The 16,291-nt window shown below is 40.8% G+C and overlaps 2 protein-coding genes and 1 pseudogene across 3 annotated transcripts; 1 reads left to right on the top strand and 2 right to left on the bottom strand.

Annotated features, from left to right (window-relative positions):
- Window positions 1-167: 167 nt before the first annotated feature.
- On the bottom strand, window positions 168-4,401 carry LOC139560147 (DET1- and DDB1-associated protein 1-like). The gene is made up of 5 exons (XM_071376691.1): window positions 3,826-4,401; window positions 3,357-3,437; window positions 3,068-3,119; window positions 2,821-2,882; window positions 168-2,691 (listed from the first exon to the last, which is right to left on the bottom strand). Exons 1-5 carry the CDS (start codon window positions 3,832-3,834, stop codon window positions 2,587-2,589), a joined length of 309 nt encoding a protein of 102 aa, XP_071232792.1. The 5' UTR covers window positions 3,835-4,401; the 3' UTR covers window positions 168-2,586.
- A 323-nt stretch (window positions 4,402-4,724) lies between these two features.
- Window positions 4,725-6,201, bottom strand: LOC139560146 (uncharacterized; annotated as a pseudogene).
- Window positions 6,202-7,135: 934 nt separating this feature from the next.
- LOC139560145 (protein ABHD8-like) lies at window positions 7,136-16,291 on the top strand. 2 transcript variants are annotated; one of them, XM_071376689.1, is made up of 5 exons: window positions 7,136-7,512; window positions 11,626-12,425; window positions 12,827-12,997; window positions 13,303-13,519; window positions 13,762-16,291. In XM_071376689.1, the coding sequence occupies exons 2-5, from the start codon at window positions 11,635-11,637 to the stop codon at window positions 13,975-13,977; spliced, it is 1,395 nt and encodes a 464-aa protein (XP_071232790.1). In that variant the 5' UTR covers window positions 7,136-7,512; window positions 11,626-11,634; the 3' UTR covers window positions 13,978-16,291. The 2 variants fall into 2 exon arrangements, with proteins under 2 accessions (XP_071232790.1, XP_071232791.1); XM_071376690.1 differs by lacking the exon at window positions 7,136-7,512 and adding an exon at window positions 7,559-10,959.

Here is a 16,291-nt window from a genome sequence, read left to right as displayed (position 1 = left end):
TTATCACCTAGCCTGCCTATTCCTGCCGTCTGTAGGTATATTCATTTACTAGCCACCTTTGCGTGTATGCAAAATATGTTTTGGTGAATTCCAATATTATAAGAAGGAAACACAAACCTCATGGAGGCTCAGTAGACCGTACAAACAAACGTTCATCAGCAACTTGACACATCCCAGATCACTTTATTGAGACCAATGATCCAAAGTATTGAAACATAAAGTACTCTTGAAAGCACATCTTTGCAGAGGGTCATTGCCATATGAGATCAACCAAAAAAAATGCTGTTTTTTTTTTTAGCTTGCAGCTGTTGGTTTTAAAGAGAAACAATCAATAAACATTTGCCCATTGGAAAAGTCAATGGTCAAAAAATGACCTCAAAATTTCATGGGCAAATATTTTAAGCGTTTTCATTGAAATCAACAGGAGTAAGGTCCCAAGACAAGTGCTTTTATATGGCACGGCCCCACATTCACACGGTTTAAATCACAGCACACAATGTCTATACAGATCATCACACAGTTTACTGTTGAGAACTGAATGAGGGAGGGAGTGCATCATCTTCAAAACACGTGTCTACCTGTGGAAAGAACTCTCAACATTAACACATGTAGACAGCTAGCTTCACCAAGGAACATAATGGTAGCTGATCGTCAGCCAGCCTCAAGATCAACTCAAACAAGATGAGCTGACACCACCTTAAACATATGGCCTGCAGAGTTTAAACTGTACATGCATTCAAACAGGTAAGATACAAGGATCCAATGATCTAAAGGTTCTGGACCCTGCAAGTCCTTGAACTATTACTTGATAATGGTCTAAAGAAGCAAACCATATACACACAAACTTTATAACCCATAGTTTTGGACAGGATAAACGACTCACTAGACAATACCAGATCTTTGTAAGTAGCAGCAGAAGGATAGAGAGAGCGGATCAGGAACAATACTCTCCGCTTGTGTAATTACAGCTGTCGATAATGTTACAAACACAACTATGCCCCACATTAACAGTTTAACAGCATGCCTTATACGGCGGGCCACTTTGAGACAAGGTTCTATACACCTGAATTGCACATGTATCCCACATATTGACTAAAGCAAGACATATACTATAGGTTCACACAGATCGATTATGCCAAGTTGCAACTTAGCAGCTATGGTTTTACTTGTGGAGCCATCAAAGTACCTGAGCCAAGTTTAGTCTTGGCAGCTAGCTATATGTTTACTTGTGGAGCCATACCATGTTAACAGTCATAAGTGTTATAATATCCACAAACACTTATCTGTTTCAAGATAATTCTAGATGTGATGGCAATCTAGCTGCTAGAGTCTAGGGGGAAACAAAGTTTTGACAAACACATTGAGCATAATTTGTTATGCATTGCTACAAAATTGGTCTGTTTTTATACTGTATAGAGAGCAATAGTAATGGCATCTTTCTGTAGGCACTAACTCAGTCATGGCTCGTTGGCCAAAACCTATGGGAAAATGAATATGGTTTTGGGAGGGTTTTTGGATAAATGCCAAAAATAAGGTCTGTGGAAAACACAGGCTTAAATCTTATACGTTTTGTTCCATGGAATAATATTAATCAGCTAACGTCACTTTTGGTGAAATTTGAAGCATTTATGTAATTAAAACAAGGACAAAAAGGCTTCATAATTCATAAAGGTCATGTTAACTTACTCATTATCTCATTGAACAAAACCATTAAGATGTCCTAAGCCTGCGTTTATCCCAAAACCCCATTCTTTCTCCCATAGGAATGTAACAGTTTTGGGGGTCAGTTTTTTTAGGACTACAAGCTGGCGAGCTCTAAAGGTTTGCATTTGGTATGCCTTTAAATGAGCCCCAATATGACCCCGTGGAAGCATTCTCCACACCCACTCATTAACAGTGTGTATTTCCTCCAATGACATCACAATGTAAACAGAGGGAGGGTCCTTAAATGACCAAGAAACACATTTCCATTAAGGCAATTAATCACTCAAACCAGGAGAGATAAACACCTTCACGAATGCAGCCTTTTGAGACAGCATTCCCCATAACAACCTGAGACTAATTCAATCTAAAGTCTAAACACTGTCGTCATTTTCCAGTCACCGTAATAATTGTTGGGGATCTCTCATGCATCCTTCAGTGTAACAGTATAATCACAAACTTAAACTGAGGCAATGGAGACCATATTCTATTCACTCCAAGCCCAGAAGGATATATATAAATTGCATGCAATTTAATTGATTAAATGGACGTGACTTTAAAAAACACAGGTCAAAGTACAGATGAAGTACAAGTAAATTAATGAAAGCAAACAGAGCAATAGAAATGTAGAAACATGGTCAAGCAACGATGAATTTGAGGGGGAGGAGATAATGTTATTGTGTCTTTTGTTATCAAGGCAGAGCTTTTCAGCTATGTGCCAATCGAAGTTAAGGGAAAATAAAATACAAAGAGACAAAACTGTCAGCGTCCCAAGATCATGTTGAACAATGTAGGCAGTGGTCTGTCCTGTCTGTCAAATGCACTTTGCTTGTGTGCTTCTTTATCCATAATTGTGTGTGTGTTGCATGTTGATGACACAGCACTCTACGAGTCCTCATTCAACTCCTGACTGTCCGTTCTGGCAATTTTCCGCGGAGGTGCAGTGTTCTCCCCCTCACTGTGCTCCTGCTCCCGCTTTTTGGCTGCATTCTGTTAAGACAAAAAGACATGGAGGGCTTGGAAAACTAGCTAACATACATTAAACAATACAGTGCCCATATCGTGTAAAGGAACAATACATTATGACTTTCCAAGGTATCAACTTTCCCATTACTTTACCTTTTTGTCCCACTGTTGGTGAAGGTATCTCAATAGAATATTTGTCTTCTCTGTGACAATGACTTGAAGGAAATATATATATCAGATCAAAACCAATATAAATCACAAAGAATGCATTAATGTTGTAAATATAGATCAATAATGTGTAAGCTTTATTACTCAAGCTTCACACAATTCTCATCCAAAGTACACATCAGCACAGATACTGTGGCAACAGAGTACCATTTGAATCGGAGGGGACACTCACTCTGTTCTGATGGATACTCCCGAATTGGAAGATACACAGAGGGTCTCCGGTTCTGAAACAAATACAGAAATCAGTGACAAAGAGTTTAAATCAAGTATGAGTCCACTAACTGAAAGTCTCAAACATCAAGAAATATAACAAAGATCAACTAAATGATGGCATTGTTTGGCACAATATCTATTTTGGACTTTAGCAATTCATGATCTCCAATACAGGTGAAATGCCAAGCAATCCCATTCATTTGAGATTGCATTGACGTACAGAAATTGTATGGCAGGATGACACTTACTGAAGTTTTGCAGACAGAGTCTGCGTGAAATCTGCTGAAATTGCTTTTGTTGAAGACAGGTAGTCCTTTTAAAAAATCTGCCTGTTTAGGAAAAGTGGCAAGCGTGAGAAATGGCTCAGACTATTCAAACTTTTTAGGATACTTCAAGTCTGAACAGTAGGATTGGGAAACATGTTCCTGGATAACCAACTGAGCAATTACTGTACCTACACATATGACATAGCTAGTTAGCGAGCTAATAAATAGATGAGTAGTTAGTGAGGGACAATATATTAGGCCTATATCATGAAACATGTCTCTTTTCTAACTGTCATATCCAGTTAGTTAGCTAAGTCAGTTGAGGATCCAAAAGTAAATATTTCCTAACTACGTTAACGAGTTCAAACTAAAAACATGGTAGCCAACTAACGTTAGTTAGTAACTGTTACATGTTTAGCTTAATAACTACCTAAAAGAAAAGAGACGTTACCTTATCCATTGTGGCTTTTCACCCCAGAAAGACAACACAGACAAAAAAGTTGCTAGCTAACGTTAGCTGATGCGGGTGGAAAATCTGCTAGCAACAACACGAACCTGCTTAGCTAGCTAGCGAAAAGTGATATTTAGCCTTGGCTTTCTCAAATATTCAAGATTACACAAAGTACAACGAATGTGTTCATCAATTCCAAGTCATTTCCAATTATTTCATAAACTAGCAAAGACTACCAGCTAGCTAACTAGCCAAGCTTGTCTATCAAGCTAGCAACTCGCTAACGTTAGCTAGCTACTATTATAGGCAGTGCTTTGTCGTAGCTAAGCATTCACTGGTTGTTTACAAATTCGTATAGAATATGCTACAATCAAATAAAGATGAGTTATTTGTCAAATTAGGTTTGACTTAGACGCAAATAAAACTGTGTTGCATCGAATTACAAAGCATACTGTACTTAATTGACTGCTAGCTTAGCACGCAATTTAGGGTAACAAGAGTTGAGGTATAAGATAACAAGTCCATCTACTCCATTTCTGTTCCTAGTCCGTGTATGGGCGTTCCTCGTCTTCTTGCCTGATGCTCCATTGGCTACAGGAGAAGATGGACAATCGTAGAATGACACAGTACAATGCTCATTGGGTCACTAGTGTTTCCGTGAGAAACCAGCTCGCCAATGGCGAGCAGATGCCTTCACATGTAACGTGACGGCAAGGTGGTCAGAAACATGCGCAGTAGCAACAAAATCATTATTTTTAATTTCAAGTATCATTTCAAATTGGTAATTTCCTAACAAGTAGATATTATTCACAGAAATGTATATATTTCATTTGTTGCATCATCTCAAACCCCACTGACTTGTACCAACCACACACGCTCATGCAACAAAACAAAGTATATTTATTCAGAAACTCAGACAGCTTTTATTTGAGCAAGACTAAGACTTGAATGACACATGTGTATTAGCTTTAAAATGTATGAAGGTCAGAAGGTCTATCTATTTTAGCAGCAACTGAATAGCACAGATGCTTATAGCCCAGCACCTATTTATTAAAGTACAATATTCAAATTATGGACCTAGTTCAACCCCACCAATGTATGTTGACATGTACAACTTCGGGTCTTTTATCACAACTTTCCTCCTGCATGAATTAACAAGGTCATATGCCATTTCAAATTCACTGATTGCAACAGCAAGGCTCTGCACTCTTCTAAGCCTCTACAAGATAGTTGCTGAAATACATGATGGGAAAACATTTGTCAAAGTGTGTAAAATATTTATCTATTTACATGGACAAACATCTGCCTTCACATATCCAATAACTGACATTCAGTTCTACACAAAACTGGGCCAGTCAGTCTTGAAGTTGTTATGCATTTTCTCAACAGTGGTGGCAAAACCTGGGTACTTCAATAAATTCACCAAAAAACGTTTGTCCATTGGGTGCTTAGTGTGACAGGGATTTTCGCCCTTTCAGCATTCTACGGAGAATCACCTCGATGCCACCCTGAGTGCTGATCCTCTTGATCCAGCCATGGGTCCTCTTACGCTTTATATTCTTGGGCTGATACTCTGTGCCCCGCTTCCCTGTGCGAATCTGCTGGTGGTGCCAGGGGAGTTGCTGAAACACCCCTGCCCCCTCTGCCTGTGATGTGAGAGGTCCACACCGAGAGGTCTGGGGAGGTACACTGGCCCGGGACAGCACCCAACCACTCAGTGCTCGTGGCTGGTGGCCACTGGATACTGGAAGCTGTGGTGCAACAATCCTGTATGATAATAAACGTACGGGATGCTATTAGTTTTATGATTTAACCATGCAAACTATTCAGCAGAGTGCGAACGCATTCAAGCTTTAGGAAAATATGGCTGTTGGTTTGTGAAAATGTAAAGCTAGTTTAGTTTGTTTTGTCATGAGTTAGTTAGCATCAGTTCATGGATAGCTAGTTCACTTAACATATAAACATTATTTAAAGTAAATCCAAGCATGTAAGCAACACATTTGATGTGGTAAGACGTGGAGGGTGGCATCAAACGTGCAAAGAAAGCCGGCAACACTGCTGCAGCAACATCATTCACATATCCAGAAAGTTAGCCAGCTGACGTTAGCTAAATAACAGTAACGTTAGCTAGCTACCTAGTATACGTGGAAACTCATGCCACGAGGACTTCTAAAACATACACTTTTCATATTCATTTGAACATCGTAGCTAATTTACCTGGTGGAGCATATCACTCCATGAAACCGGGAAAATGAGGACCTGATAATATTCATTTTAGACAATATTTTAGACGGTTTTATCACTGACTTGGCTAGCTAGCTAGGCCACTGGGGTATGCGCTAAGCACAACATGAATGTCATCGAAATGCAAAATCACCCTCGTTCCATTCAGAGCTACGATTGGCTCTCGTTTTTCATCCAATCGAAGTGCAGGTCACAAGCGTTTGAACGCAAAGATGTTGATTTGAAATGGAGATAATCCACTTAAAGTCTGGAGATTTTAGACAAATACATGCGTATTTAAGTACTTGTATTTTAACGTTTTTAAAAAAACATGTTATTTATCTATTTCATAGACATATTACAACATATGTCTAAATGCATGTTTTATTTACCACCATGTTTTCGATATATTACTTATAGTAACATATTTTCTACAGCCTGTTATCGCTTACAGCCAGAGATTCGAATATGATTGTATTACACACGTGGGAGAGTAGTTGTTTTAAGCTTTTTATGCTAAATTAATTACAACTTTATGTGCCATTTCTTTGATAATTCAGATGATAATTAAGTTGTGAAACTTCAGGGGGTTGTAGGTAACCTTTTTCATGGCCCCCAGCACCATCTTGCCATGCAGGAAGGACCTGGCCAATGATCTGGTTGACCGGACAGGTGAAGGAGTCTTGTAGAGTCCCAGATGCTGCAGTGTTGATGCTGCTCATCTCACTCACATCTTTTTCCACATGTATTCTACATTTCTATTTCATCAGTATGGGTTCATCCATCCATTCACCCATCTAGCTACATGTCACATTGACTTGTATAAATATCAAGACACACACACACACACACACACACACACACACACACACACACACACACACACACACACACACACACACACACACACACATGCCTATGGTATGTGAATCTCTTGATTTGAAAATTCCCCACCCGGCCATAGCAACAGGAATACAAGATATCCTATTGGCTTTAGTAGAACCAATGTTTGTGGCCTATTCGCTATATTACTTGTCATTCAACAGCAGAAGGAAGCTGAGAGGAGAATTCCGTGGATGCGGAAAACAACAAGGGCAAAAGGGTTGGTAGAATCTCGCCCGTGTGCGCAGCGCGGAAGGATGCTGATCGAAAAAGCATTGCTATCTGTCATTACTATGGTAATTTTAAAATTGCAATTGGCACACCTTCCTAGTGTGCATTACTTCGATTTAAAGCCTTATTCCATTTGTTTGATTAGTAAGATGTAAACCATCTTTAGATAAAGCCAATTATCAACTTCTCCATCTTGCAGAAGGACCTTTGCAGGTTGCTTTTGAATTATACTAATATTGCAACCAATGCAACAGATTTTTCAGCTGCAGTTAATTATAAACAACCTATTGACTATCGTCTTATGGGAGAGGAGCATCATATTTCTCATCATCCTTGATCATCATCAGTAAGGTAAGAATTTCGTTTAAAAATAGGCATATGCACCAGTAAACGTTATTACTATATGTTGTTTCAATTTGATACCATATCTGAAACAGTATATTTTATGTTTCATAATGGGAATTCAGATAAATAGATGTCAATCATGATGCATTAATGCGCAACACACCAACTCCATATTGATTTATGTTGTTGGTATATACTGTATCTTGCTCATGGTCCTCTTACCATATATAAAGGCTACTGTAGTGGCTATTTGGCAAATTGTTAAATATTTCATAATAGTTTTGAAAAAATTATCGTATGCTCAATTGTCTTACCTGAATTTGACTGCGCTCTGTGGTACATTATATGTTTATAGGTAGTACAAACATAACTAGTTATAAACTGCACATTTGCATTTCTTTACAGACTTGATACATTATTGTAATCGTAGATTCAGTGGTCCTCCAAACCAGGTATCTTGAATACTGTACATATGCATCAGAATGTATTAGGCTACTGGAGGCCTAGTGTGGGTGGAAAACTAGAGCACAGAGCGTACCAAATGTGTGTTAAACATGACGCTTGAATAATCAACCTAATTCTGCATTGCAGATCAAATAGTAAAATGGCTGAGGAACATGGGTGAGAGAATTTAGAGGCAGTCCACTTGGAAACTCATTTAATTTACATTTTAGTCCTTTAGCAGACGCTCGTATGCAGAGCGATTTACAGTAGTGAGTGCATACATTTTCGTATTTTTTACAGTTCTGGGCCCCTACGAGAATCGAACCCACAACCCTAGCGTTGCAAGCGCCATGCTCGAGAATTCATATTCAAATCTCACTTTAATTTTCGACCTTAATACGTGGGATTAAATGTCAGGGGACGTTGAGTCGAGAGGTCCTTTGCATTTTAGGTAGTTTTCACGCATAGTTTTGAGCTATAGTTCAAATCAGAGTTCGACTATTGTTATTATCGTTTGTGTTTTTTATCATTTGGTCCGGTTGGTTTCACATTGCCAAATGTAAACGAACTACAATTCCTAAACAAAACCACGTGTCCCTGCAAGTCATTTGTTTATTAGACAAAAATGTTCACGTTAAAACCGTTTGTGATTATCATGAAGCATCACTTGTCCCAATCTTCATATTACTTTCGCTTTGGGCTGACCGGAGGAAACAGCACTGCGACGTGAATTCAGTAGCCTATATCCTTGGTATAGCCCCGGTATCCCCTAATCTTCATCGGATGCGCTCATAAATGCGCTGCTACTCACCGAACGTTTCAGAGATCTCAGGTTATGATGCTGCGTGTATTTCATCAAATGCTCGCAGTCAAACAATATCAATAATATTTTCCTTTGTACGGACTGCGTTCTCACCAGCAGCGAACCGCACCACGGCACGAATTGAATCGGAACCGAGACTACCCTTTTTTGCGAACCACGGTGGGTTGTTTAGTGCGCTACGGGGTGCGAATAGAGTATTCAATAGAGTGCAAGTCTCTTCGCAGTTTATCAATCATCACCTCATCCCCTGGAAGGAAGTCCACCTCCAACATACTTCCTGTTCAGTCTTATATCAAGCCTGATACGATCAGATGATATAATAACCTCAATATGATATGTTATTACATAAGGGAGATGCAGTATAAGCCTATATGTCATGGCTTTCGCAGTGCTAATAGACATATTATCCACTATCCTGAACCCTAAACTTAATGTCATGATTTAGAGGTCATCACGTTAAATAAATACACATTTAGATGTGTCTACTGAATGTTGTGATGGTAGCAGATGTTCATATGATTAATGATTCACTCACTGCTTGTAGCAGCTCACCATATTGACGCACCAAGGAAAGGCAATCAAAAATTTCACTTGGCTCCTGGATGAAACAGGATAGTACAGGATGCATCAACCTTCACAACACTCCATAAATTCTCTCTGTTTTTCTCACTCTATTTCTCCTTCCTTCTTTCTCGCACCCTCTTCGTCCCTGCTTCCCTCTCCTTATCCACCTTCCCGCTCCTTCACTCTCTCTTTCTCATCTCACTTACTCTCTCCATCCCTCTCCCCCTCAGCCAAACATTGATCCCTGTGTGCCACTTCAATACGTTAATGAACTCCCCTGTGTGTGTGGAGGCAGGGATAGAGTGAGCAATAAAGCTCCACCTCATGCAGAGGTGTCATTTACCAGGATCAATGGCCCCTCCTCTCTCCCCATTACCTGCTTTCTGATGTCCCATCTGTATATTAAACCAAACTTCATTAACTTGCCTTCGCCAAACCTGCACTCTCAAAATCGTTAAGCTAAACAAAACTTGTTTTTGGCATAAGAAGCCTCTCATTTCCCAGTGCACCTCATTTTCTTAATAAACTTCGCTAGGTCAGCGTCAGCGATTAGCATACACATCTGGGTCGGGAATTGTAATATACGTACACAGCAGTTTTATCTGCTGCTATTCAGCATTTTAATGGCAAGCATTACACAGATGAACATTTCAATTACATGTAAGAGAAAAGAGATAGAACAATGAGACTTAGTCTGTTTAAAATGCACCCGCGAGTATTAATCATTTAGACACATCTCCCCTTATTGTGAATAAATCATGTATAAAGCTAGAATATGAATCCGGGGTTGAAGGTGATTGGAGGTGGGTGTGTGTGCGTGCGCGTGTGTGTGGCTTGACATTTATATAAGTCAATGGTGTGACCTTGGTGTGAATAACAGGAGCGAAATATAAATGTTGATTAAAGCCAGTGTGTCAGGTCAGCTTTTATAGGAAGGGTTTCCACAAACTCGTCATTAGAAAAGCCTCCCTGTTGTGGAAGCAACACTTTTCTGAGAATTGAAAATGGCTGTGGTAGTTTTCCCCAGACCTCACTGACTGTAGCTATGAGCATGATTTAATAATATCGGTGAACGTTATTGACTGGAAATGTAACTCAATCAAATGTCTTGCATGGCCGGGATCATCATTTCTAGGCATAAATAGATCATAAACTCCAGCTTTACATAAGATAATTGAACGATAGACCAACAGTTTAAATTAGGTTACGTTAGCAGAGACACAGTTACTGTACATAGGAAATAATGAAGTCTGGATCCAAGTTCCAACACATATTGTAGATATGCCACTTCCGTTCTGCTTCCCGTTGATAGTCTATGTGTCTATATTTAAACAGTGTGATATAAAATACTCCAATACCCGACTGCCAAAAACCTCTTGAGACATTATTGGACATAACCGTCTTCGTAAAGACCATCGTCTGCTGGTGTACTGAAAACCAAACCCCATTGGCACATGGAATACATACAGTCAGTGAGCAGTTGGCATGAACCCAGCTGTGCCATTGCTAACATTCTATTTATACCCTAGGGTCCAGGGGCCATTTTGGAAGAGCCTTGTCTATTCTTAGTTTGTGTCTAGGTCATTATGTGAATTGATTCTGCTTCTCCACACTGAGACGAAGTGGGTATTGTTTTTACTGTTATCTATGAACTGACGTTGAACCCAGTGTGAAACTGGTACTTTTTAAATTGAAAGCTTAATGATTGAGAAACCCTAGGGTGTTTATCATGGAGCAAATGTCATTTACAAATAACTGTTTTGTAGTTTTCTGTGTGGTGAACTGTTGTGGTGAGAGCCAGGGGGAACTTTTAACTCAAAGATCTTTGTTGACAGTTATTCTTTGTTGTCTGTTAAGCCTACCAGATCCTTCCTATTATGTGTTTTTACCAATGGAGGGTGCTGAGGGGAGGACAGCTCCTTTTTAGGTTGTTATACTATGTTTGTTGTGTATAAACAGTATTTTATAATCAGAGACTTTGTCGACACTCAGATTATGTTACCCGCAGTGGAGGTTGCTGAGGGGAGGACGGCTCATAATAATGGCTTGAACGGAGCAAATGAAATGGCATCAAACACATGGACACCATGTTTGATGTATTTGATACCATTCCACTCATTCCGTTCCAGCCATTACCACAAGCCCATTCTCCCCAATTGAGGTGACACCAGCGTCCTGTGATTACCTCATGTTCTTACCACAGTACTTACTACCTATCCGTTTGAAAATGTCATTTTTTCAATGAAAAAGATAGCTCGTTGGCATTTCTCATGGATGTGTCTCTGCAGGCAGGCACCATGCTGACCAGCATTACAGATGGGATCCTGTGCTGTCTGACTGGGAAGGCTGCCAGCCTGGTGATGCCCGTCGACTCTTCTGAGCCAGCTGACACCTTCGAGTTTGTAGAAGTGAAGCCTGGTAGAGTCCTCAGGGTTCGCCACATCATGCCCGAGCGCCGGGCGCCAGTAGTGACGGAGGAGAACCAAGTAAAGGAGCCAGAGCAGGAGAAGGGCAGCGGAAACAGCAACAACAGTAGCAGTGTGCACTGCAAGCGCAAGATCACTGTCTACCGCAACGGCCAGCTAGTCATTGAGAACCTGGGTGACGTGCTGCACTCGGAGATTGTCCAGTGCCAGGATGGAGACCTGGAGCCCTGCAGCACCGTGGAGGTGGAACTGGCCGACTATAAGGAAGTGCCCACATCTCCTGAACCCAAACCCGCGCCTCCCCTGTCCATGGTCGGGGAGCAGAAACCCGCACCCCCGCCTCGCCGGCGTCGCCGAAAGCCCAAGCGCATGGTGATGATTGACTCGGAGAGGGAGATCTCCAGCTGCAAGGGGACGCACTCGGACGTGGCGCTCTTTTTCGTGCACGGGGTCGGCGGCTCGCTGGACATCTGGGGCAGCCAGCTGGACTTCTTCTCGCGGCTAGGGTATGAGGTCATCGCACCTGACCTGGCGGGCCACGGGGCCAGCACGGCCCCCCACATTGCGGCGGCCTACACCTTCTACGCCCTGGCCGAAGACATGCGTGCCATCTTCAAGAAATACGCCCGTAAACGCAACATCCTCATTGGGCACTCCTATGGGTCAGTATGCTTGCTTCTCTGTTCAAAATGAACGGTCAATTGATTACCAAGTATCATCTTATGTCTTAGGTCAATTAACAGACGGAATATCATGATAGTAAATTAATAACAGTATTTGAACATGCCTTGAAACACATAATAAACTGGTGCTGACAATGACTGATGAAGAAGAACCAATCAAAGAGCAGCATTATGACGATGTCACAATTAAGGGACCAATTAGAGAGCAGGGTTATGACGATGTCATGATGAAGAGACCAATCAAAGAACAGGGTTATGGCAATGTCACGATGAAGGGACCAATTAGAGGGCAGGGTTATGACGATGTGATGATGAAGGGACCAATTAGACAGCAGGTTCCCAATACATTGTTTTTACACGTTTGATTATATCCCTTTCAGGGTATCGTTCTGTACCTTCCTGGCCCATGAGTATCCAGACCAGGTTCACAAGGTAGTGATGATCAATGGAGGGGGGCCCACAGCTCTGGAGCCCAGCCTCTGTTCCATCTTCCAGCTGCCTTCCTGTGTGCTGCACTGCCTGTCCCCCTGCCTGGCCTGGAGCTTTCTCAAGTAAGGAAATCATCTCATCTATTTGTAGACAAAACAATATTGAAGTGCAGACAAATCAACAACACATTGCCAGACAAAACAACATTTGTAGACAAAATGACAACACATCGCTTTACAAATAGAACAACAACCTATTGCTGTAGACAAAACATAACCAAGATACTCTTCGTACAGAAAGTATACTGTAGTGTACAGTGTCAATGCTTAGCTTCTACTGCATACAAAGAGTAAGAGGAATTTACTGTAACACATAATTTCGAATGTCAAGTAATACTGATGGCTATGAGTCTTTCCAACATGTTCAGGGCTGGGTTTGCCCATCAGGGAGCCAAAGAGAAGCAGCTGCTGAAGCAGGGCAATGCCTTCAACGTGAATCCATTTGTGCTGCGTGCCATGATGAGCGGGCAGTACTGGCCCGAGGGGGATGAGGTGTACCACGCTGAGCTAACCGTGCCCATCCTGTTGGTGCACGGCATGTACGACAAGTTTGTGCCCATTGATGAGGACCAACGCATGGCCGAGGTAAGGAGACATACATTTATGAATACCAATCCATGTCAATTGAGTTAGGAAGCTCTACTACCCATATATAAAATATACATTATATCAATTCAATTTGAAGTTGTTACAAAAGAGGAATTAAATTAAATTATGATATGAATTATGAACTGTCCCTATATCAAGCCCATCATATTCAATGACTAATATCGTATTGTAAAATGTTTTATATATCTTGACTGTAACTATTATCCTTTTAATTTTAGATCCTTCTGTTTGCTTTTCTGAAAGTCATCGAGGAGGGCAGTCACATGGTGATGATGGAGTGCCCTGACACAGTCAACACCCTCCTGCACGAGTTTTTCCTATGGGAGCCTGACATGTCCAAAAAGAACGCCGCCAAGACTGATCCTGATAAGACTGTTATAGTCAATGGTGTTGTCGCCCAGACACCAAAACCAAACAAGCCCATGGACAAATAACCAATAATGAGTCTCATTTTACATGAGCAAACCCAATCCGAGGGCCTGTCTTTGGCAGGTGGCACATGGTCTTAAGGCTGCTCGCAGGCTGAGAGCTGTTATTAACAGGGCCAGAGTTTGTTGTGGAAGTGGAGGGGAGGCACCTGGTGCTCCAAGCTAGAATTGGCATTTGAACAGGACTGTGGCAAGAAGGATGAAGAAAAGGATGGAAAGAAGAGGAATCTGACAGAGATGCGTGTTTCTCTTTCCCCTTTGACAGCTGTCTGTGCTTCATCATTTGGTGTATGTAATCAGACAGACCTCGGGTCCAGAGGATGTTATTAAAACACAATATCCATTTGTAATTCTCTCCAGTACCAAACTTGGTTGGTGAGTGGACCATTGTGAACAAAAGCGAGGAAGGCATGACCATTAAATGGTGTGTGGATCGCCTTGCTACCTATCATCCATTATCTTGTGAGTAATATATCACTGCTGATTGGTGTCATGACGAAATGATGATCTTATAAAACTGGGTCCATATTATGGATTCACTTCAAAGGGGAAAATAATTCACTTCGAAAACTGTGAAACTATCCAGACAATACGGCAGGTGAGGGTTGGGCCATTAACCGAAAGGTTGCTAGATCAAATCCACGAGCTGACAAGGTAAAAATCTGTCGTTCTGCCCCTGAACAAGGCAGATAGCCCACTGTTCCTAGGCCGTCATTGAAAATAAGAATGTGTTCTTAACTGACTTGCCTTGTTAAATAAAGGTTAAATAAATGTTTTTTTTTAAATGACAATTAAAAAATACAAGTCAATGAGTGACTGTGGTGTATTATGGGAGTAAGATTTGTCATGCCACATTGCGTTCCAGTTTGCATGAGGTCATCGTCATGGTAATCATCCCCTACTAAGCAGGTTATAGACTAAAGTGTTGACTGGATGGAAGTGGTGGATGGATTGGTCATTGTTATGGCAACAAGTTACTACAAGACATACACCACACACCTAAACAAATGGGCCATACAAGTTCAACAACCTCATCAAATATAATCAATCCAAAGTAAAGCTGTTAAAACATATCCTTAAGCAAACTAAATATCTGTCCGTTGCAGTCAGTATCTGTCAACCTTGTCGTACACTGTGCATTTATTCACACCTGCAGTCTAGGATACAGGTTCGCTTTTGAAACATAGTGATTCATCTATACCCAACATGGAGCATTTTGCCTCAAGAACATTTTGCGGTGTTGTCTGATATTATGCATTTAGAAACCTATGCTTACTGTGTGTCTACGTTATGAATTATCTAACCTAACTGGACTATTTGAAGTTGCTGCATGAATAGGCTTTTAAGATATTAGAGAATTTTCTTGTCAATATACAGTTGAGAAATCCAAAAACCTCCCCTGTCCTCTGAGAGTATAATCTAAGCGGCATTGTGGACAGAGGAGAAGCTGGACCAAAGCTTTGGTGATAGGCAATCCAAATAATGTAAGAGTAGTCCATAAACATTACTATTAAATACTGATGCTAGTTATTCAACTAACAATAGGGACACTCATTTTGCCTCTGAATTTGATATAATACCATTATGAATGATGTTGTTCTTCTGTCTACCAGATAGTATAGCAAAGCATTGTCCTCCACTACCCTCCAGTCAATCTATTTGTGCTTGCAATATCAAAGGTCATCCATGATAATAAGCTAAAGGATATAAGTTTTCAGGTGCTCATTTGTGAACGTTTTCTTGTCTCATAATGAGAGTGTGTGATTTGATCTGTGATTAAGAAGTAGGAAGCACAGTAACACATGTATCTGGTTCAATCTCCCTGACTGTTACCATGCTTTACTCACATATGCATTATTCTGAGAAAGGATGAGAGGTGATTATGCAATTTCTAAGGAGATGAGTTATGAACTGTACATAAAGATAATGCATAAGTAATGGAAACAAGTAGGTTGAGGAACAAATGAGTTTGACCTAGCTGTTGAAAAGAAGATGTATTCATGTAGACTGTTCAAAATACCATGAAGTGCTGCTGATCCAGTCTGCTTAGGCACTGTATAGATTGTTCCGACAGCTATATGGATTGAAGGGCGCACATTTGCTTCCTCCGCTAAATGTCTAAAAAACCAGTCTGTCCTATCCAGTGTGCTATCATTTGTGGTTCAAAATGTGTAAATGTCATTAATGCATTTATTCCTTGACATCAGAACTCCTGCACTGCCTGAATGTAGGTGCATATACAGTTCTGATATATGGACATGTTCAGTTGAGTGTATGAATGTGCCTTTCCTGGCATGAAATAAAACAAATGTTTACATTA

Source organism: Salvelinus alpinus, chromosome 30, assembly GCF_045679555.1.
Source record: "Salvelinus alpinus chromosome 30, SLU_Salpinus.1, whole genome shotgun sequence".
NCBI classification, from domain to species: Eukaryota; Metazoa; Chordata; class Actinopteri; order Salmoniformes; family Salmonidae; genus Salvelinus; species Salvelinus alpinus.
The sequence above is the reverse complement of the archived record's forward strand: the minus strand, read 5'-3'. Positions and strand labels throughout refer to the sequence as shown.